The sequence below is a fragment of the Bufo bufo genome, chromosome 2, assembly GCF_905171765.1.
Source record: "Bufo bufo chromosome 2, aBufBuf1.1, whole genome shotgun sequence".
NCBI classification, from domain to species: Eukaryota; Metazoa; Chordata; class Amphibia; order Anura; family Bufonidae; genus Bufo; species Bufo bufo.
In genome coordinates, this window is record NC_053390.1 from 363,895,396 (window position 1) to 363,919,479 (window position 24,084).

Here is a 24,084-nt window from a genome sequence, read left to right on the forward strand (position 1 = left end):
CAGTTAAGGTCTACTGGTGGCGATGTTCATACTAGCTGTAGAAGCCAGAAATACAGCTTGTAATATGCATTGTGCCACGACGGCAAATGTCTGCTGGGTGGTTCCTTCATGTGCAGTGCCCTAGGCTCTATGCACTTACGCTCTCCATCCCCTTCCCTCTACCTTTTAGTGACAGCACTAGTATTCATCTAGGAGACCCGTAGATCAGTCAATCATAGCAAAGGGGAGGGGGTAAGGAGCATTCAATGCATCGTACATGAACGGACCACCCATAGCGCACTTGCATTTGTGCACATGGCATATTAAAACCAATATTTCCGACTTATACAGCCACTATCGCCTATCCAATGCTGTCAGCAGTTCTGCGGGAACTGTAAACTGCTGACAGACTTCCTTTAAGGCTATTGATCACATTGAATGTTGCACAGTTGAGCTGACTACGACCACGCTTACCTATATCCATCAATAAAACTTGCGTTGATATAGTCAGAGCCCTCTACACCACGGATGGGCTGTAGACATACCCTTGTGGACTCATATGGCATAATATTAACAAGGCGGTTTTTAAATTTATTACATGGAAGATTGGCACTGATAAACCGTGAGGTGTGAGCCTTCGAGCTTGCGAGGCGCTGTAAAAAAAACAAAAAAATAAATAAAAATTTAGCAACCTTTACGTGGCATACATGAATAAAAAACAGATTTTTTTTCTATATGATCTAAAATGGTATTAACAAGGTTCAGTACAGAGAATGCATGAAATTAGATATTTAAAGGGGTATTCCAGCCACAAAACTTAATCACCTATTCACTGGATAGGTAATAAATGTTAGATCGGTGGGCTCAGACAGCTAAGAGCTTCACTGATCGCTAGGCATTCATGCTGCCACTCCATTCATTCTATGGGAGTGACTGAAACAACCAAGCATGGTCTTCTCAAAATCTGCCCACCTTTGAGCCAGAATCTATTCACCTTCTAGCCAAAATATGCATATTGGGTGCATTTAAATTAAACTGAACCCACATATTAACATGTCAATTTGTACCTTAAATTCTAACTCCATCCCTGTGACATTCTCTCCAGGCTCGATCTGTGTCAGCTTTTGAATATAAGCATACAGGTTTCTAGCTGGCACTTCGGTATTTCCACATGTCACTGCCTCCAGCAGAGCATCATGGATAAAGATATACTGGTCCTCTGTTTGAACCATGTAATTCCTCTGCGCTCTCATTAACGTCACATGACCATAAATATCTACAGTCTTTTCATGCCGTATCCTCTCCAGCATGGCATCTATTACAATGAAGCAGCCCGTTCTGCCCACTCCAGCACTAGAAGACAGAAAACAATCAATTTAGCACGTCTTTCACGGTCAACACTAAGGTAGAATGTGAAGATTTTTGCACAAACAGACCAAATATTTTTGTAAAAGAAATATAATTGTAGAAAGAATAGTAGTGAAATTTTTTATGAAAGTTATTATGGAAGGACATGAGAAGAACTGGTTAAGAAAGAAGCATTATTCATACCAAATCAATGTTTTATGGAGACCTGTACGGAGCCCATTTTTCCGCTGACTGATGACGTCTGACTGCTTCAACTCTCACCGATTAGCTGTTATTGCCTAGGGAAGCTGCAGGCCACCACACAATTTCAGTGCACTCTGGTTGTGAGTAAGAAACCTACCTTTAAAATATCTATTTTCTCTAACAGACTACAAATGAAAGGGGTTATACTAATGAGATAAGTACACAGCGGCTCTCCGCTAAGGGACATACAGCAAACTATGAAAAATTACTCAAGAAGACAAGTAATATACTTCATGCATATGGGCCCAATCATTTCAAGTAGGCAACACTAAGGACCTGGATGCTGTCCCACCAGAACTGTCAGTGTGCATCAAATACATCATGTGATGTTTAGTCTTGGATGTATTCTGCCTGGGATCTCAATCTAATATATCGATAATATTAAACGTTAGCTATTATTTTCTTTTGCACTTGAATTCAGCAATTGAATGGATGCATAAAAGTCAACATCTATTATAGACATGACTCAGTTAGGATCAGACTGGCCCACAGCAGATGAGGTGAATTATCTTGGTATGCCCTTGAGCAAGGGTGGTCCTCCGGTTCCCCACCCCCTGCACAAGTGGCAAGGAAGTTAGGCAGCGTATAGCATCTAAACCAATCTATGTTCATATAATCATTATACCACCCCAACAGAGCCAAATACTACAGTCCATCATAAAAATACTGCTGCCAATAGCACAAAATATATCTCTAAAAGTGTCCACTGGCCAGTCGTGAGGCGACTCAGACCGCCCTTCTGGGCATCGTCCCACTGGGTAATTTCCCTGTAAGGTCTATGGCAATCCTCCCCTGTGAGCATGTATTTCAGGCTCACATAACTAAGAGCCCTAGTCCAAGGCAAGAGCTTGTCAACAAGACACTGACAGGATCTTCAGATCAGAACAGTCTGAGATACAGGCTAGGTCGAAGTCTACTACTGAAAACAATACGTTTAGCGCAGTTTTAGGGATTTGTAAAATTTGCATATCTGTAGAGTAAGCCTCCCAGAATGTGGTAAACTGGTGGGTACTAGGTACCCCAGTCCAACACTAGTAATTGGAAAAGGATTGGTTCCATCAGATAGTAGCAAATGATAAATGTACATAGCAATTCGGGGCTTAAATCAGTGTAGTAGTGGGCATTTATTAAAGTTAGATTTTATGCACGGGCTGTAATGTTTCTAGAGGAGAATAGCTCTGTACGAATACTGCAACAAAGCATGTAAGGCAGGAAACAGATGCTGTGTGGTGCCATATTGCTTATGTGCACTGCTGTGCAGGCCCTATGCACATAGGTTTCTACTGAGCCACAAAAAATGTGACAAAAATGGCACAAGAAGATTCTGGCAAATCTAACATATTTTTCGCCACAATTACAGGGTGTGGCTAGAGAATCCAGTGTTGTGCCATTTTAGGTTTAAAAATTATTTGATGGATTTCAATATTGGTGTTTAAATGCCATCACGTACCTAAAGCATATGAGGAGGAAAATGCTCTAAGTGGACTTTGTTTAATTTATGCAAACGACAAACCTATTTTTAAAATTTCACAGTTATCAATTACAATACTATTAATTGCATAAGTGACATTAGCAAATAATTTTGTAGTCCCTCAAAATGGGATTTATAGGAACATTATACCATAAACGTTTTTATTTTCAATAATACTATACTTGAGCACAGCAGCTTCACAAATAATTCAAGCCTAGGCGTAGTGTCTTTACAAATGCCCCCACAGAGAATGAATGAACTATGCATCATATTTTAATAACCATCCTCACTTTCCACCTCCAAAAGCAGCATTGTTCTATCATCATAAGTTGACAAAGCTGTGTAGGTAATAGGCCATTATAATACTCCAAGATTTTATTTGGCATTAATTATCTATTAGATCTCCATAAAACATATGGCCGAGAATTTGCTAATCGTGAAAAAAAACTCCATCAAGAAATGCCTTTTATTCTTACTGCAAGTTTCAAAGCTAAATACTACTTTGTGTTACTTTCTCACTAAAGTGACTAATGAAATGATAACAGGAGCTGAAAAGAATAGCATCTTAATTAAGAGGAGATCCTCCGAGTGCTCTAATATGAATTCTCGCAAGTCAGTGTCATAATTAAGACTGCTTGGTACAGCCATGAAAATGCTAACAGATACCTTTGCTAATGGCTTCAAAGGAATCACACATAATAAGATGTGACATACCAGGATGACATTTACACTATTGCTGCAGTAACCCACAAATGGCATTAGTCACTGTTATCTGATCATTAAGGGAGAAAACTATAGGGATTTTGGTTTCGAATTATTGTTGCATCACATAGTAATCATTTTTAACAAGTTGTTTCACCGAAGTCTGGTATGCATAGTAATGATTTGCTCTGTAGCAGTAATATCACACTGTTCTGTAGACCCAGTGCTTTGTCAATTGTCATGTTCGGCCAAGAACAACATAACGTTACTCTAACAAATCAATACATAGAAGAGAAGTAACATTCTTTCAACTGTAGAATTGTTGAGAAAATGATTGTGCATACTTAATAAGATGGTATATTAAAAGTATTATTGCGAATACCAGAGCAACAATGCTCATACTTAATGAATGCATTGACCTCATGCCCCTCATACAGCTAATAGAACATGGACATGTTCTGTACCGTCCCCTGAGCTCTGCAAGTCTTCAAATAGTTCACTTCTGTTCAGCTATGGAATGATACTTATATAGATGTCAACTATTTCTGCCTTCCAGGCACAGTCCATGCTTTTGTATATTAGTTTCAGGAAAGCTTTGTGGTTCTTAGATTTCTAGAGAATACAGTACTACCATAGCTTAGAGGCAGCTCTTGCAGTTGCAATGGGTCCACAGAGTTGCTATCTCCAAAGGCACCACCAAATTATCTATAAAAGGGACATTGGCCGAAGGGTCAAGCAATCTTTTAACTCTAAGGGATGAGAAGAGCAAGTTCTAGGTATCCTGGCGTGGGGGTCTGGACATATACATTTGTACAATTTGAATGTTGGTATTGAATGAGTTTTCTAACCTCCTAAAGAGGTTTTCCAGGGTGATAATATTTTAATAATGATAATAGTCACCTCACTGATCCCAGGCTGCTGTCACTCAGACCCTGCTACAGTCCCCTGTCTGCTCTCCACTTCCTGGGCACAGGTTGACATAGGAAATGGCATAAAACGCCCACTCAATCAATTGCTGTTCGTGGTGGGTCGCTGGTGTGGTCAGAGATAAGCTCAGTGGGCATTCTAACCCATTTCCTGTGATGAGCCGGGACCGGATAGTGGAGAGCAGTGGATGGGAGTTCGTAAGCTGAATAATACTTATTTTATAACTCTTTATTGCCCTTTAAAAATATTTTATCTTCCAGGAAAACCTCATTAACTAGAAAATACCACATCCTCAGCCATGTTTTTTTCTGTCCTCATCTGAAAGGGTCTGTCCTTCTCAGTAAGACATAGCTTTGAAAATTGAGTAATTCTAGCAAACAACCATTACCAGAGAGGAAAAATAGGACCAACATTATGCATTAAATACTGCAGACTATATAATGGAAAGTGTTACCAGATGTAGCTTAAATCAGAACCTTTCCATAAATAGTGTACGTAAAAATGCTAGTGTTACAACGTGCAGCAAACCTGATAACTCTAACTTTACTTATCAGATAAACTCCCACAACTAGCTTTGTAATATCCTTTGAGCCTCTGAAGTCATAAATCAGAAATATTTCATTTCAGTCTCACTGTCAATCAGACATACACTATATCCAAACGTGCAGTGGTGTTTCCCCAGTGGAGTATTTACAGCTAATGTTACCTAGGGAGGCAGAGTTTATTTATTAGGTCTTAAAGACTGGTCCAGGCCAACACTAACATAGATCTCATCTAGAGGCCTCTGTGGGAAAGTATTTTACTTTACAGCTTTTTTACTTACTTGCTTTCTTGGTATGTGTATTTTAAGGGCTGTTGCATCCATCTGTTGCTAACACACTTACCAAATCTTACATAGTGTTGCTTTTACGCAACTCTATACAGTTAAATTATTGCACGGTGATTATTTTTGTAGAAAATAATGACTTGCTCTTGGTCGCAGCCCAAATATTTTCAATCCCAGCTGAGCATGACATGTTTCAGGATATTGTATGGACATATAAGTGTAAGAGATATAGCTACAGCTGGAAAAGCTCATTTATACCCCTGTCCAGATCTCCGTTATTGGGTTATAAAAACATTTTTACATTTCCTGCAGATGGTCAAATTCTTTTCTTCAACAGTAATGCTCATTCAGAATTCATTGTGGACAGCTGCTGGCTTTGATATAGAAAAATCTCTTGCACACAAAAGAAGTGCAGTCACTAAGATCTCCTCTACCTTATGCAAACATCTGATGAGCAAACAAAGACTCGCTGATGCAGTGTGTGCCCACAAATAAAATAGCCCATTACATGAATTTATGCAGATGAAATCGCTCATTGTACTGCTAATAAAACCATACTGTACGATCAAACTGAAAACAGATGTTGGAAGAAAACTGAAAGTCAGTATTTTTCAGATAAAACTTGCCTTTAATCTTAAAAACCTTCTAAAGAAATTCTGTTCTGCATCTTCCTCAGGTTTCTCTACAACAGGAATGTGATGCTGAGTATGTATATCATGCTGCAGCAAGTTATCAGATTTAAGTTAGAAACTGCTGCATCTGTAAGTGGTCCATATAGGTGTTACCCCTGAGTTTTGGGATTCCAACATATTTGCTTGGGAAGCATGTATTTTTATAAATTACCTAGCATTTGATGGCTGTGGTATAATACATATATAAATATCTACTAATTAACATACCTTAAAGGGATTGTACAGTGATTTATATTTATGACCTATCCTCAGGACAGGTCATCAATATCTGATTAACGGGGGATTCGAAACCTGGCACCTCCGCCCTTCAGCTGTTTGAAGAGGAGGGCGGTGCTCCATGTGCCACTTCCTATTCATTACACTGCAATTCGTCTCGGAAGTACAGTGTAATGATGAGTACTTGCTTCTTTCACTTGAATGGAGAGTGTACTTGTAATTACACTACGCTGCTGCTCCACAGGAGACGATACATAATGCAATCACGAGGTGGCGGCACTACCATGGAGCGCCGCCTCCTTGTCAAACAGCTGATTGGCATGGGTGACGGGACAGACCCCCGCCGATCAGACATTCATGACCAATCCTCAGGATAGGTCAACAAGATAAATCACTGCACAACCCATTTAAAGGGGTTTTTCTTTTAAAGATAATCCCTTTAATATGGGAGCCACTGCAGTGATCAGCTGATTGCCAAAGGTCCAGTTCCCAAAATCTGGAAAGCCATGGAGAGCTTGACGTTCCCCTGCAGAGGCTGCTGCAGTGGGAATGTAGTATTACATGGCTGCCGATCAGAGGAGCACCTGGTTGGCTGAGTTCACCAGAGCTGCTTCAACCTACTCTGTAAGGTTACGTTGTTTAGGTGCTTGAAGACTTCATTGGATGCATATAAGGTACATATTAAGAGAATGCTGAAGCACTCAGTTCATTTGACGTGCCAGTTCTTGTAGGCAGTGGTAGCTCATGGGGTGTTCTTCCCATCTTTCAGAATCTGTAAAAGATCCGTTTTGAGAAGAATCTGTCATACCTAACTTTCCAACACTAGAAGAGTGTAGATTTTATCTACAGAATACCCCTTCCACCAAAAGTATATCAAACATATTTTGGTCTGCACACAATGGTAACAATGTATCAATCAAAAGTATCTCAGCCATATTTTGGTCTGCACATCATTTTGACAATGTGTAAAGGTCTACCTGTAGGCAAAATATAATAAAAGAAATTATATCCTTTCACAATTGTGAATTGTACCTGCAGTGTACCACCATTGGCCCCGCATCTGGAGGATTACATGTTTTCACCCTTCTCAAGAATGCTAGAAAAGGTGTTGGATGTTCTGGAACGCCATGATCCGGCCATGCTGTAAATTGAAACTGTCTGACTTCTCGCTTTTCACTTGATCCATTCTGTCAAAAAGAGTACATGGCTTTAGATATAAATCTTACCAAAATACTCATTTTTTAAGTAATAGTAGAAAGACATTGTTACAGAGTAAAAGTTCAGGAGCCTCTTTGAATGCTTACAAGGGTTAATATTCTGTCAGCTATTGTGGTAGCGTGATTGTGATGGACTGAACCGTCACTGGGGCTGCTGGAGTAGCCTCCTTCCTACGGACTATGGACCCAGAACTATGGAGACCCCCTCAGACCTTTTGGGGTTACAAGGAACTATGAACCCTGATTTATGTGTGGAATTTAACACATATTTCCTATTGCCCATTAAAGGTGCAGGGTGTGAATTTAGCAACACAAAAAGGGGTTAACTCTGCACTGAGACTCCCACTGATTGTGTTAGTGATGGGATTAAGATAGCTGACTCTAGGAGCAGCCGACTACTAGATGAGTAGATCACCCTATGATACAGTCAAGAGATAATCCCATCACATGTCTCCTCTTCCTATTCATTCATTATGGAGTGGGGGGGGATGTCTGTTTGCATGTTGTTCATGGTTGATTGCATAATGTGTTAGACTTCTTGAACTGTATATATATTGAGTTGGTCTTCAATAAAGTGAGTTCCTGTTTTGGCCTTCAACATAGGTGTGTGTGGATTGCGATACGCTGTACACTCCCCTGGCTATAACCCCTAGCTCTTGTAAGAGCTGTTCCTGTTTCTTGTTCCTATGGTGGTTACGGTGTCGAGCGGAGTGCTTGGAGCCCTCAGGAAGCACTAGGAGCATCCATCAACGGGGGTATCCAGTCAGGGTGCCAGGAGATCCGTTACAGTGATCATGTTTTTATGTGTATTATATGTCGTTCCATAATAACATTTTACATATATATGTCATTAGCTAATAGCTGCATCAAGGGGTTTAAGAAAAGAATAGTTCAACATGTTTTAAGTGTTTTTATGTTTTTGGTACATGGTTTGTTTTTTGTGACTTAACAGATTATTGTGTATTACTTGGTCGGTGTGCTCACTTATATTGCCATACCACTTTGTCTTGTCATTGTTTCATATTACATTAGGTATATCCATACCCAATCCTTACAACTAAACCTAACCTTTGACCCAATCTACTGATCAAATATCAGTATTGTCATAGTATATTTAGTATGTCTTCCATCATTACCATCTAGACTTATTCATATGATAGAAATATACATCATGGAAATTGTGTGGGGAAGCCTATACAAAAGTAAATAATGTTAGAACAATAATTCAAACCAATGCCTTAGATTCCAGGTCATCTCCAGTTATAGGGTATATTAAAGACATCTCATATCTGAATCAATAGTTGTTATAAAGGACTGTATACAGAGGTATAATGTGTCAATGCACTGGAGCATAGTGATGCTGAAAGAGCAGGCTTACCTTGTAAAGAGCAAAGGTCCTGACACAGTAAGTGGCAAGTTCTACTGTGTCCAGCAGAGTCACTTGGATAAAGCCATATGTTTCCGTACCTCTGCTTGGCCAGTACTGGTCACATTTTATCTACAAGAAATCAGCAGTGAATTGGTAATATAAATAAAATGTCACGCTTTCTACAAAGCAATTTTATTTTGATTTATGTGAAAGGCAAAAACAACGTCCATGGTGCGGAATATGTGTATAAGGCAAAGTGTGAGCACATTAATGTACCAATAATATATACTAATGCAGATAGGCATAACCGTTTAACACAAGAGTAAAAAGTACAGTAAGAAAAGGATTCCTGCCTAAATAATATTTGGTGTAGAACTAGAGTTACAGTGCATAAGATTTAGAATTAGAGGACATGTAAATTAACTTATATGCAAACATTCCATCAAAATTTAGGCGGAACAGTTTTGTTATGTTCTACATTAGAAAGTATAGCAGAGCTTTATGCATAGTAGCTAATTATTTCTCCTTATCAGACTATTAAGACAATTATACCAACACCAGCAGTGGAAAGCTAGGTTGGGCTTTGAAATGATGCCATAATAACCATAATAAACAATGATAGTTATCACTGTCACACTTTTAACACTTATGCATTTATGCAGTATTTTTTTCCCCTTAGGACACTTTAATGCTAGAAAAAAGGCATTCATTCTTAGGGATTCTCATGGATCTTCTGAACAAAGGGACCGCATAGCTGATTCAGCGAATGGGGTCAGCTGCAGTTTTTTGCACAACCATGTAACCGGGAGCCCCACAGTGCAGGGAAGACAGTGAAGGGGCCACAGCCCCAAATGAGTGCTTGCCGCCCCTTTATTCTCAGGAACAGTGAGGATCCTTGAGGATCATAAAAAGATGGGAACGCCCATTCAATAACATGTTTTGTCTCTATGTTTTATGTATATAAAATATCATTGCTGTGGGTCAGCTGATTAGATATTCTTTCCTGGAAACAGTTGTGCCTTTGTATCTAACAAATTCTTGTATCTTGCACCTAGTTCCTTGTCTAGTAGCTCCTAGTTTTAGTTTGTGTTCTTGCTGTTGGAGTCTGTCTTGCTTGATTTCAGTTCAGCTCTGCCCAATTTGCTTTTCTTCTTGTTTCTAGATCTTAGCACCCTTCCGTTGTTGTTTTAGGGTCAGTATTCCTGAGTAATGTTTCAACAGGGAGATATTTAGGGGGTATTTGTGTAACAGGGAAACAGTTAGTCCCTGGGAAAGGTGATTGCTATAAGTGAAGTGAAATCCAGATCTGCAGGCTTGTTGACAACTGGTGCTGTCACAGCCAATAACTGTTAAAGAAGTTATCCAACAGAATAAAATTTTAGACAAGCGTGGGTTTGAAAAATAAAAGAAACATTACTCACCAATCTCCTGCCATTGCCGTTATAATGCTTACTGGTTTCCTTCTCCAATGTCCACACACAGAAAAAGGCAGGAGATGCAGGCTTAGCCAATCACTTGCCAAGGAGTTCACTTGTGCAGTCAGTGACTGGCTGAGTTGGTATTTCCTGGCATTTTTCTGTGTTTGGAGATGGAACCTAGAAGTAGGGACTACCAGGGATGCGGTAAGTGTTGGAACAGCAGAGGGTTGGGATTGGTGAGATAAATAATGCTTTTATAAACCTTTTATCTTGCTGGACAACCTCTTGAATGAATAATATCCCTACATATGGCTTCTCACAACAAAATTAATGTATATGATTGACAGTACAATATCTGGAGTCATGATACACAGAATGACTACATATAGCAGCACTTCCAAGGAATATTCCAGCATTTCCACCACACATCCAACTGTCAGACTCTAAATACAGCTCAAAATACTACCATGTAATCTTTACCAATCTAGCCAATTTAGAACATAACCAATGTTTACACAGCAAATATCTAGAAGCAGCATTTCAATGTTCATGGTATTATCAAATTTACAGTAGGGTCAGATAAAGGTCATATATATGTTTACCTATCATAAATTCAGAATTTTAGGATGGATAGTTCAAACGTTTATTATCATGCTGTGCAGGCACTAGAGACATACATTTTTTACACACCTATTAATAAATAATGAAAAATGAATAAAAACACTTTGTAAGGAAAATAGGTCCCACTTAACCATTTGCCAATTTATTCACACCAGTGAGGTCAGCCATGGGCCAAACTGTGCCGAACATACTTTGATTCCAAGAAATTGATTTGCTATATGCAATGTCTGTTTTATTAGGACCTTTCTCCTGATTTGTTGTGGGTTGTTCTTCCTTATTTTATTGTGCTGGTCAATAAAATCATGAACTCTAATGTCCTAACAATTTGTGTAATGTCAGCAAATCTCTAAATTGTTGTATTTTTATGGGTCATTCTATTATTATATAAGAAATATATGGGTCCTGGTTAGCAAACCAAAGATTATAACAAAATTATGCAAACCATTCAAAACCAGGAACAATCTGTATGGACTATATGAGAGACTTCGCTTCATATGACATAAAAGATGCGTGCTTCCAGGATAAATGGCAAATGTTTGTAAGGTTAGTTTCACATACGCGGCAAGAGATCCGGCAGGTTGTTTCGACAGAAAACAGCTTGCTGGATCCAGCATTGCCAGACAGTACCCATTAACTATAATAGGGTCTGCCGGAGATCCGCAACAAAAAGCGTTTTTTTGTCCGGACGATTCTCTTGTCCAGTCAATTTTCAGCATATTTGTCAAGTACTGGCTGCATCTCCGCCAGAATCCCATTATAGTTGATGGGGCCAGCGGGCATTCCGAATCCAGAGAGCTCTGGCAGGCTGTTCTCTGCCAGAACAGCTTATCGGATCTCTTGCTGTGTATGTGAAATTATCCTAAGGAAGAATAGATTTTACAAGTTCTTTCTTACAGATGTCACCTTAGATTTCAGTCACTTGCATAAACACTCTGGATCACAAATTAGAGCACAGTTGGGATGGCCCGCCAGAGTACAGATGGTCCAGCAGAGGACAACCTCACTTATTATCAGTTACAATCACTTCCTATTAGTTATCTATTTCTTATGGAGTTGATTTTGAACATAACCTATTAGAGTAGCTGTTTCTTTCAATCCTATATAGACTAAATGAAGCAGCTATGGGCATGCTCAACTGAGATTCAATGCAAACTATTCCTTACTGTGGTTGGTTGTGCGTTGGTGGAGAAATATGGCTCATACATTCAAGCAATCTGAAGAGGGGCTGAACCCTAAACTATGTAACACTTAACATCTATCCTATGCATAAGTGATACATTTTAGAGGTTGGATCACTGTAAAAATAAGAGTGGGTATTCATGTGCTCTGTATAGAGGGAGGATGAGTCCAAGGTGCAGAAGTTTACATCCTTCCCGTTTTCCAACAAATGTCATTAATGTCTCTGATTTCTCCTGATATAAATTCAATACATTACCACAACATGCTAGCAAAACCCTAAACAAGCTGCAACTCACATCACAACCACCTGGTAGCTACATACAAACACGTAGCATAAAAAACACCTGTTTTAAAGTCAGTAATCTTGAGCCACTGATCTTGGTATATGCCAAGCCAAAAGGAATTGTATGGAAGAACAGGTATACTCCAGTCCGTGACCGACTGTATTGCAATATGATAAGCCATGTCCCTTACAAATTATCTATTCTATACATAACATATACTATATTCATAACTCCTGGTGAACAGGTATTCTCTGCATATTATTCGGTATAAAATTAATCAAAATTAATCAAGCAAGTATTACTATGCCTGATATCGCTCAACTGCACTTGTGAGAAAATAATAATTACATTAACAATAGCTAAATAAAATTTCCTGAGATAAAACTGCTGTTTACATTTCATTTGTAGTTTCATTTCTAATCTCCTTGCTGGTAGTCATCACATGCCAACTGTGTGGGTGACCCCCTACATGCCAAAACAATGCACATATCAGTGACTGTTCTAGAATATGAAAATCAATGTCAACATAATTAACCCAAATGAATAGAAACCTTGGGTGCACTTGTAAAGCAACTTTGTAAATACCAGCGCTGAAATTCTTCTGTGTAAGCAATACACTTCTCTGCTACGGATGCAATGATTTTTTTTTTTGTCTTTCAAATTACATGTTTTCATGTATTTCCAAGGCAGCATTCACAATGGCATAGAATCCAATCAATATATCAGTTACCCACAAAGAATTGCCACTCTGAGGATAAAAAACAATTACCATATTTGTTTGGTTTCCTAGGTAATTGTCCTTTTGATGACAAAACTTTCAAGTTTAATTCACAAAATAAATCTCAGTATAAAAAATATTAAACTTCAATGTAGCGCGCTGACAGCTTTCAGAAGCAAGTGACATTTTCACAGAAATGGAACAGAATAAAACAGATTATACTGGGAGGGGAAAAACATATTTTTGGCCGGGATAATATTTCTGAAACTCTATTGACGGAATGCGACATATGCTCTAATGCTTTCTTTATAAGACAATGTCTGACAGTGAAATGAGTGTTTTCACTACAATCACACCCTATTGAAAAGAGATTATTATTGTTATTATGACATCACTAACCATTATTTAAAAGAGATGAAAAAGCAGGTATGGGCGGAAATGAGCTGACTGGCATCTTAAGACAGTTAAGAGCTTGGCCAGGCAATGACTGCAAATACATATAATTCTTCCACTTGAACACTGACAGCTTGTCATATCAACATTTTAGTAATTTTGTATGGGAAAAAAACTTTTGTCGTCTAATGTAAAAAATTAAATTAAATTAAAAATGCTTAATAGTATTATTGTACTTCTTGTTAAGAATAGCATCATCATCAAAATATGAAATTGCTAAAATGTCATTGAGTTTTAATAATATGAACATGTATTTATATTGTGGGGACTCGATTAGCGGACACAGTATAGAGGCAACAACAAGTTCTTTGGATCAAACAGTTCAGTGTTTTCTTCACACTTTAGGCAAGTGACAAAACAAGCAGTCATAATCAAACAAAAAGTCACCTTGCGGTGTTGGTGGTAATTCACGCCATGCGGCAATTCTGCCTCAAAGAGTCCTTGAGCATAACAACACCAACCTGTTTTTAAGTCAAACAGGTAGCAAGCCTTCATCCAGACACAAGGCTCCCAGATCCCAACACAGAGACATGGCTTCTGAGCCCAGCTGCCTATTTAAGGACAGCCAGGTGCTGCCAAAACCCGGACCGGCATTTAAAATAGGGTCTGGTATTTGACCTCACCTGGCAGTAAATCAGCACTGCAGGACATGCTGGGAGGAAAATACATGTTTTGCCAGACCAAACCTCTCACTGTGTCACAATTGCCTTTTCTACCTTTATTGCGAACACATGCATTTGGTAATTTTGCCACGTCTCATCAGCCAAGGGAGTAAGACCATTACACTGGGTGGTTAAAATGTTGTTTGTTTTTTTTTTCCTTTTTGGACAATTCATTTTCTCTTAGAAGTTTCCTGCTGCTGGAACACCACCACTCAGCTGTAATCTGGGGGAACTTGGCAATAAATGTTCCTTTTTCCTTCAGCACCATGACGGCCACACATTCAGGTATCCCCATGCAGTTCTGGAAGCCAAAACCAGGTGTGGATGATAAGAGGAGAAAACGTATAAAGGACAGATACAACTTTTCCTGTTTTTTTAATTCACTCCTGGTTTTGGCTTCCAAAACTGCATCAGGAAGCCTAAGTGTGTGGCCATACCGTCATAGGGAAAATAAAGCATTACACAGTTCCCACTGAAATTAATAGACTGTCTATATAATTCAGAGACAGCCAAGGTCTTCCAAAGCATTTCACTTTGGCTACTTGATGGAGGCCCGAATGAAGGACTGATTAACTTAAACATAGTCATCCCAGACACAACATATGAATTGTTTTATAAAGACTAGCAAGTGGGGGCCATAGTGTAAAGTCTGTGGATATGTGCATAATGGTTAAATGTTTAGTATCTTTTATATGTTAATGTATTTATTAAGACTAGAGTTGTTGCGATACCAAATTGTTGATTCGATTTCGATACCATAAAAAAGTATTGCGATACTCGATACCACGCAAAAAACTAAACCAAAAAAGCCACGTGGATTCCGCATTTTTTTTAAATGGCGAATCGCGCAGTTTTGATTTATTTTTTCTATCATGGCATTCACTGCATAGATTTTTTTCTATTTTAATAGTTTGGACTTTTCGGACGTGGCGATATGTTTATTTATTGTTTATATATTTTATATGTAATTTATACTTAATATTTTTGTGTCTTGTTTTTTTTTTTTTACTTTTTATTTAATAACTATTTCCCCCCTTAGGGGCTAGAACCTGGGATTTTTTCATCCCTTGTCCTATTCACCCTGATAGATCTCTATCAGGGTGAATAGGACTTTACACTCTCCCTGCTGTTCTGTGAACACAGCAGCAGGGAGCTGACTATGGAAGCCAGGACTTCAGTAGCGTCCTGGCTGCCATGGTAACTGATCGGAGCCCCAGGATTACACTGCTGGGGCTCTGATCAGAAGCTGCCACTGCGCCACCAATGAGTAGGTAAGGGGACTCTGTGGCCACTGCCACAAATTATTTTAATACTGGGGGGGTTGAGGGGGGAGGGGGCACTGCGCCACCAATGATTCTAATATTGGGGAGGGGAGGGGGGCGCACTGCACCACCAATGAAAATTAACCTTTAATACAGGAGGCGGATACTGGCAGCAAATCAGCGGCAGTTAACCCCTCAGGTGCCGCACCTGATGGGTTAACTGCCGCTGATCGCAGCTCCCTGTCAGAGGCAGGGTGCCGGCTATGTGATTCTGCTGCCGGCACCTGCCTCCTGTATTAAAAGTTAAAGACGACCTTTCATGGGTTCCGACTTAGTTAAGTTAGCAGGACATGTAGAGCGGCGCCCATGGATCTTCCTGCACCTACTATTATTCCTGGGCGTGCTCCGTTCGCCCGCTGTGCCCCAGTTGTCTCCTGCTCTGTGTGCTAATTACTACTATCGGAGCGATGGGGAGGAGACATCAGCTTCTCTAGTGGGCGTTCCTTCTAGGAAGCAGGAGACTGTAACTAGGGCACAGCGGGCGAACAGAGCGGCGCCCAGGAATAATAGTAGGTGCAGGGAGATCCCTGGGCGCCACTCTACATCTGATGCTAACTTAACTAAGTCCGAACTCATAAAAAAGGTCGTCCTATCATTGGTGGCGCAGTGCGCCCGTCCCTCCTCCGCCTCTCTCTCCCCATAGGTGGCAGCGGCAGCAGCACCACAGGGGGTGGGAGAGACTGCTTCTCCCCTGTGCTGCTGAGGGAACATGAGCGGGCTGACAGCAGCGCGTGCCATGTTCTGTGATACTAGACTGCGCAGTATCGCAGGCCAGTATCGAAAAAATGGAAATCCAGGTATCGTATCGATACCGGGACAAAAGTATCAATTGGGTATCGAAATTTTGATACCCGCAACAACCCTAATTAAGACAGTGGTAATCAATTCTTCTATATAAAAAAAATGATTAATTCTTTAATACTCCTACATCTAAAATCACTCCCTGTTACGATGAGTGTTATTCAGATAATATGGCTTTACTTACAAGAAAAATATCAGGGTAAATCAGCTTTCTTTGTGGCTCCAGTGAAATCTACAGATCCAGACTGTTTTTTGCACAGCTGTTTGATGATGCCACTGTGCTCCGCTAAGCGCTGCAGCCTCTTCACAGCTTACCAAGCACAGCGCCATACATTGTGTAGCAGCTGTGACTGATACTGCAGTCTAGGTCTAGTCAGTTGAATGGGACTGAGCTGCACATACGTCATGTGACCAATAAACATGACATCACTGGCCTAGGAAGAGGCTACAGAGCTCACCAGAGTACTGGAGACTCTTTAAACTGTTGATTGGCGGGGGTCCCGAAAGTCTGAATTATCCTGAGGACAGGTCGATATTCTATTCCCAGAAGCATCCTTTAATACCCATTTGTTTATGCATTCAAAGGGGTTGTCCAATGAAAAATATTCTACCCTTTCTAGCAGAGCTGGAGAGGGTCCAGAGGAGGGCAACTAAAGTAATAACTGGAATGGGGCAACTACAGTACCCTGAAAGATTATCAAAATTAGGGTTATTCACTTTAGAAAAAAGACGACTGAGGGGAGATCTAATTACTATGTATAAATATATCAGGGGTCAGTATAGAGATCTATCCCGTCATCTATTTATCCCCAGGACTGTGACGAGGGGACATCCTCTGCGTCTGGAGGAAAGAAGGTTTGTACACAAACATAGAAAAGGATTCTTTACGGTAAGAGCAGTGAGACTATGGAACTCTCTGCCTGAGGAGGTGGTGATGGTGAGTACAATAAAGGAATTCAAGAGGGGCCTGGATGTATTTCTGGAATGTAATAATATTACAGGTTATAGCTACTAGAGAGGGGTCGTTGATCCAGTGAGTTATTCTGATTGCTTGATTGGAGTCGGGAAGGAATTTTTTATTCCCCTAAAGTGGGGAAAATTGGCCTCTACCTCACAGTTTTTTTTTTTTTGCCTTCCTCTGGATCAACTTGCAGAATAACAGGCCGAACTGGATGGACAAATGTCTTTTTTCGGACTTATGTATTATGTACTATGTTAGTTTTCAAACCAGCTCCCGGATCTAAATACTTTGTCTCATTTTTTTGTCCTGCTCACTGAGGTGGCCACACATGCTCAGTTTCCATCTTTCAACTGCATCCTCAGCTGTGATAGGAAGAGCATGGACACACATGCCTGAGCTGCAGCAGAAGAGACACTCGCCTTGATCTGTCAGCTTGATATAAATCTAGCAGAGCAATGACTGGGGAGATCTCTGGATCCATGTGAGGTACAGGGCTAGTTCTGGCTTTGTTAGAAAGAGCATGTCATGGAATATATGATGGCTGGTTTTAATTGTTTACATTATTCATGGGATAATCCCTTTAAGGTGTAAAATAAAATTATCTTCCGAACAGATTTGGTAACCTTACTGAGGTTTTTACTATGTACAGTACATACTGGGGGTATCAACAGTTAAATTCTAATAAACAGTTTGTCAATAGAATTGCCCTGTCCATCTAATATATAAAGCTGAGTGTATGTGTGTGTGTATGTATGTCCGCTAAAGGAATCCGCACCGTCGCATTTACAATCACAAAATTTGGCACACAGGTATATCAGGTGTCCGGGAAGGTTTTAGACCAGGTCTCTGCTCTCTAGCACGTACCATTCCTGAGATATTCCCAAAAATTGCATTAGCCAATAGAAGCCTGGTCACATGACCCTTATCAGCCAATAGAAGCTCGCAGACCCTTAGTCTCCACATACACACAGTGTTACACCAGGTTTCCATAACAACCCAGCCATTTTTCTTCACTGCTGTAGGTCAGTTTTAAAGGAATTCTGTCACCAGGATAATCGCTATTGAAGTAAAGCCATAGCTTAATAGCACTTAGTACCTTATTTCCAGATGTGCCTTTGTTCTAGCAATAGATGCTTTTTTCCTCTGAAAATCCAGTTTATTTGGTATGCAAATGAGTCAGTAAGGTGCCCATAGGGGCATCACTCTTGCAAGAAGGAGCCCAGGCATGCCTCCTGCCACAATGTGTCCTCCCACCCCTCCTATATCACATTCAAACCATAACTCTGCCCCCTTTTCCCTGCTACCAGCATGAGGGTGTGCCTGGGCTCCTTCCTGCAAGAATGACGCCCCTCTGGGCACCTTACTGGCTCATTTGCATACCAAATAAACTGGATTTTCAGAAGATAGAAAACATCTATTGCTGGAACAAAGGCACATCTAGAAATAAGGTACTAAGTGCTATTAAGCTATGGCTTTACTTCAATAGCGATTATCCTGGTGACAGATTTCCTTTAAAGGGGCTAAAAAATTGTAACAATCAATTTCTGTCAGCTGTAGGGGTGGGAGGGAGGGTGACTTTCTCCCTGCAGCTAATGCTCAGACAGCATAGTGCTGGTGTCTGAGAGTGAGCTGTTCAAAAGGACATCCCTGTGTCTGTCCAGGCCCTGTGCCGGACAGAGGACAGGGAGTCTGAAAGCTGGACTGTCCTGTCTAAAACCTGACCTTTGGCCACCCTAGGGGCAGGCTGCTGTGGAGGTCACCATTAAGGAAACGGTCCGCTATGGACATCAGTGTTAAGGAGCAGATTGCTGTAGAGGCCACTGTTAAGAGGGCGGGGTGTTGTAGAAATCACTGTTAAGGAGACGGGGTACTGTGGAGGTCACTAATAAAGGGGCGGGCTGCTGTGGAGGTCACTGTTAAAGGGGAGGGCGCTGTGGCAAACTTTGTTAAGGTGGAAGGGAACAGTGGAGGTCACAGTTAAGGGGACGGTCTGCTATTGAGGTCAGTGTTAAGGGGGGGAAGCTGTAGAGGTCACTGATAAGGGGGAAGGGTAATGTGGAGGTCACATTTTAAGGGAATGAACTATGTGGAGGTCACTTTTAAGGGGGCGGGTTATTATGTAAATCACTGTAAAGAAGACGGGGTACTATGGAGGTCACTAATAAAGGGGTGGCCACTGTGGAGGTCACTGTTAAAGGGGAGGGCGCTGTGGATGTTACTGTTAAGGGGGTAGGCCGCTGTGGAGGTCAATGTTAAAGGGGCGTGCACTGTGAAGGTCACTGTTAAGGGAGGAGGGGACTGTGGAGGACACTATTAAAGGAACAGTGGGTTACTGTGAAGTCACTGTTAAGGCAGTGGGGAACTGTGAGGTCACTATTAAGGCAGCGGGGTACTGTGAGGTCACTGTTAAGGGAGCGAGGTACTGTGGCAGTCACTGTTAAAGGGGCAGTCACTGTGAAGGTCAAAGTTAAGGGGATGGGCAGCTGTGGAGTTTCCATTTTAAGGAGACGTGGCACTGTGAGGGGGCAGTGTTAAGGTGTGGGGGGCTGTGAAGCTCATTGTTAAAGGGGCGGAGTACTGTAGATGTCACTGTTATAGTAGATACTGTCGATATCTTTTAACGACACACACAAACATTAAATTAAATAGATGAAATATACCCGTGCGAAGCCAGGTTCTTCAGCTAGTGTTGTATATAATATACATCTATTACTCTCTAGAGATAAGGGGTTAAAGCAAATGCTACAATTACTGTACACACTATGCCGCATTCCACATCTTTGTCTGAATGTCATACCATGTTTTCATGTAGGAATTACAGGGGTTAAGGACGAAACATACGTGACTAGAGCAAGCAAATGGCTGACAAAGGCAAAAGAAAACTGGACGTACCGTATTTGCTAAATCAGAATAATGACAGAGTGACCTTGTAATAAGAAGAAGCTTACAGGTCTGACCATTGATTGATGTGTGATGTAGCTAATGTATTCTTTAATTTTACTTTCTTTTGTTCACTTAAAAAAAGAAGCTAAATAAGTAATTACAATTTTGATTTAATCTCCAGCCACTGTATTAGTTTTTTTTCTTTATAAAGCCTGTGTTCTGTACCACACTTCTTGTAAGTTACAATGAAGAACTGTGAGAATATGATGTATTTCAATCAGATTGAAAGTCTACACATCATGGTGACTTTATATATCTCAAAACTTTATTTAAATATAGGAGTAGTCTCATATCTACAGAAACACTTAAAAATACATTCACTGACAAAGGAGAAGTGGTGAAGGACCAGTGGGATGTCACTATGTGAGGGGGCAGAGAGAGGTTAGTGATTTCTCTTCCTCTATAAGTTGTCAAATACTAGGAGCTGGAGTCCGTTCCTTATACTCACTCCCTGTAATGTCCTCTGATAGTCCATAATAGCCGTCTAGTCGTGCTGGGAGTTGTAGTTCTCTCTTCTTATACCGCTCTACCTATAATGTCTACTGATGCCCTATCATAACAGTCTGGACATGCTGGGAGTTGTATTTCTTTTCTCTTATACCCGTCTCCCTATGATGTCCTCTGATAGCCCATAATAACCTCTTAGAAATGCTGGAAGTCACCCATCTGCAGCAGACATATTCCCCATGTCAAAATGGATGCTGACCTGCAAAGCGGACGGTTGAGCCAGAACCCAGAGGTGGAAATTGGGTAAGTATGATCACCACCATGGTTCCGTACACGATTTGAACTAGCACCTTATGCAGCAGGTGCCTGCTGGGGATGTGGGAAGTTCCTGGGGAGGGGGGGGGGGGGGAGTTCAGATATTTGCTATAAGGCCCAATAATTTATAGTTATACCCCTGATGTCTGTAAATGTAATGCTGATATACATGATTGCAATATTAGAGTGAAAGAATACATTTATTGGTGAAAGCTGTACAAGTAAAAGGAGGCGCTAGTACCCTGTTGGGCAGACACTTTTGGGCATGGAGGCATAAAGGTTCCATGTGGTATCCTGTGACACATTCGCCCACAGATGTTACAGCTGGACCTGTACTGAACATACTGAAATATGGCATCCCAACTGGGCCATTAAACGCTTGAGTGGCAATAAATCTGGCGAACAGGCAGCTCAAGGATGTGTTGCAATCTGGTGGAGACAATCCTGGGAAATCCTTGTTGTATGTGGGCAAGCATTATCCTGCTGAAAAATGTCAGGTAGAAGCTCTGCTATGAGAGACCGCAGGATATGCTGCACATATCACTGTCAATTTCCCTCATATCCCTATCCCTGAACATCACACCAACAGTATTAACAGGATTAAAGCGCTCACAATGCGGCCTCCATACTCAAACCAAACTGTCATCAGATCCCAAACAGAACCTAGATTTGTCACTAAAGAACATACATTTACAGTCTGTTCCAGTGCAGGTTTCTCAAACACCACTGCAAATGAAGGCAACAGCGGCTTGCTGTCAATGGTAGGTTATGTAATGGGCACCGTGTCACAAAATGTCCTTCTGCTAAGCCCTGGAAAAGATCTGAGCAGAGACAGGGTGTGTAATTAGGGCCCCACCTGTATGTGGACGGTAAACAACTAAAATGTGGGAGCTGCTAGCACTTATTGGCGGATCAAACAATACTCTCTACTCGTGGTCTGTCTGGGCTTTTCGAAGCCTGTTCGCCATGTTTGTGCGTGTTCTCAAGTAACCACTGCTCCCAACACCTCCTAACAGCTAGGTCAGAAAGGCCTAAATGGAAGGCAGTTGATTGAAAAGACCATCCTGTTTCTCTCAGTTCAATAGTGCACCCTTGTCAAATCTATCAATTGGGTGAAATGTCCTAAAGTGCGTCGTTGAGGTACATTACCCAAAAGTTGCATCTGAAAGCCTTTTTATAGGGCGGTAGGGGAAGTACTTTCACACCCTTTTGTGGCAAGATGCAGTTTTGAATGAGACTACACCTGTAATAATTTAGATATCTGCTGGGACATAATTGCATGCCATGTTTTATAGCAATTCAACATTTCTATCTGGGTGCAATATTTTTTTTGTCAATGAGGGTGCTTTAGTATTATCTACTATCCATGTGTGGTGCTTACAGTAACCTATAAAGCAGGACAACCTAAGATCTAGTCACATCATGTTTATGGCCTATATTAGAAGCTCCACTTGGTCAACAAACAATGTGATATTCTTTTTGGAGTGTCTTTGAGGCTACTTTCACACATAGGTTTTTGGTGGCATTTTCTGCACCTGAATTTTTGGTGCGTTTGTTTGCATTAAAAAATACCAGTTTCAGGTGTTACTTTAATACAACATAAAAATCTGTGTTAAGTATAGACTTTTCTACAATTTTTCTACAATTTAATTCAACCGCAGATGTATATAATTTTATTAACATACAGCAGCAGAATATTTTTGTGTTTTCAACTTTTTGTTTCTTTGTTTTTCAACTGTATGCCAACAAATTTGGTAAGGACATTACATGTGATACAACCAGGAAACTGGTAACAGCTTAGGAACTGTAACCTACACATTTGGAAGACTTAAAGTTTTTTTTTTTTCATCAAGTACTCTAGCTCCTATTCCTCCTTGGATTGTGTTTTTTCCATTTTATCTCATTTGCAGTTTTCTCTTATTCCCCATACTTGAATCCTACTTCCTGGTTTCTCATATGACTGCTGTCCCATCATGACTTAGGGCAACATGCTTCAGCAGAACATGTGACACTAACCAGTTAATTTTCTATTCCACATAATCAAACTGCTCTGTGTAACTGGATTTAGAACAGACACAACTTTTGCTAATGTCCATCATTTTTGGAGCACAAATCAACCTTATATTTATCTGTCCATTGTCTATCTGTCTATCTATCCATAATTGACACTGTAAGGCTACTTTCACAATGCCGTTTCTGGGTCCGCCTGTGAGATCCGTTTCAGGGCTCTCACAAGCTGCCCTCTGTATTACAAGACTCCACTCCAATCTAAACTGATTTGCCACAGGACACAATGGTAGGATAATAAGTTTAGAATAAGGAAGTTTTGATAAATGTTATTTGGGGGAAATGATATAACAGCGATATGTGTTGGGCAGGAAACATTTATATTAGTGGCACAAACCCTTTAACTACAGGATCATATATGGTTACTTAGTAGCATTCTCCCATGGAAGCAATGCTTCTAGAGGAGATTATCTCTGTAAAAAAAATATATATATAAAAAAATAATGAAATGACGTTTTAAAGCATATAATGGCATGTATTGTAAAGCAATATACATATTTACCCTTGACCTCTCTTCCAGTTTGGTCATCATTACAACGGTGGCACTACGTTGTTCCCACATCATTCTCCAAAAATCTCCAAAGGTTTCTGGAAGAGGTCCTTGTGTTGCTATATAGGCATTTTGCTTTCTGTAACCATCAATGTAATTGGAGTTTATATAGTCACTTCCTGGTATGCCTGGAAAACAAGAAGGGGCAGGACTGATTGTAATGATCCATCTAAAATCCTTTAATGCAAATAATTTCCAATTTCTTGTCAAAGCCCTCGTTGGAAATTATGAGTTGGAAAGAATCCATTATGACAGTATTTCCAGTTAGAAAATATACCGCACTGCTATGGTTTAAATGGGCTGAAAACAGAAATGCTGGTTCATTTATAGAAT

The 24,084-nt window shown here is 40.4% G+C and overlaps 1 protein-coding gene across 1 annotated transcript in view; it reads right to left on the minus strand.

The window, feature by feature from the left end:
* PTPRD (protein tyrosine phosphatase receptor type D) overlaps positions 1–24,084 on the minus strand; it is a 413,356-nt gene that overhangs the window by 61,007 nt on the left and 328,265 nt on the right. The window contains 5 exon segments of the mRNA XM_040417151.1: positions 454–632; positions 1,047–1,332; positions 7,457–7,611; positions 9,020–9,139; positions 23,704–23,879. Of these exon segments, the coding sequence (XP_040273085.1) occupies positions 454–632; positions 1,047–1,332; positions 7,457–7,611; positions 9,020–9,139; positions 23,704–23,879 (916 nt within the window).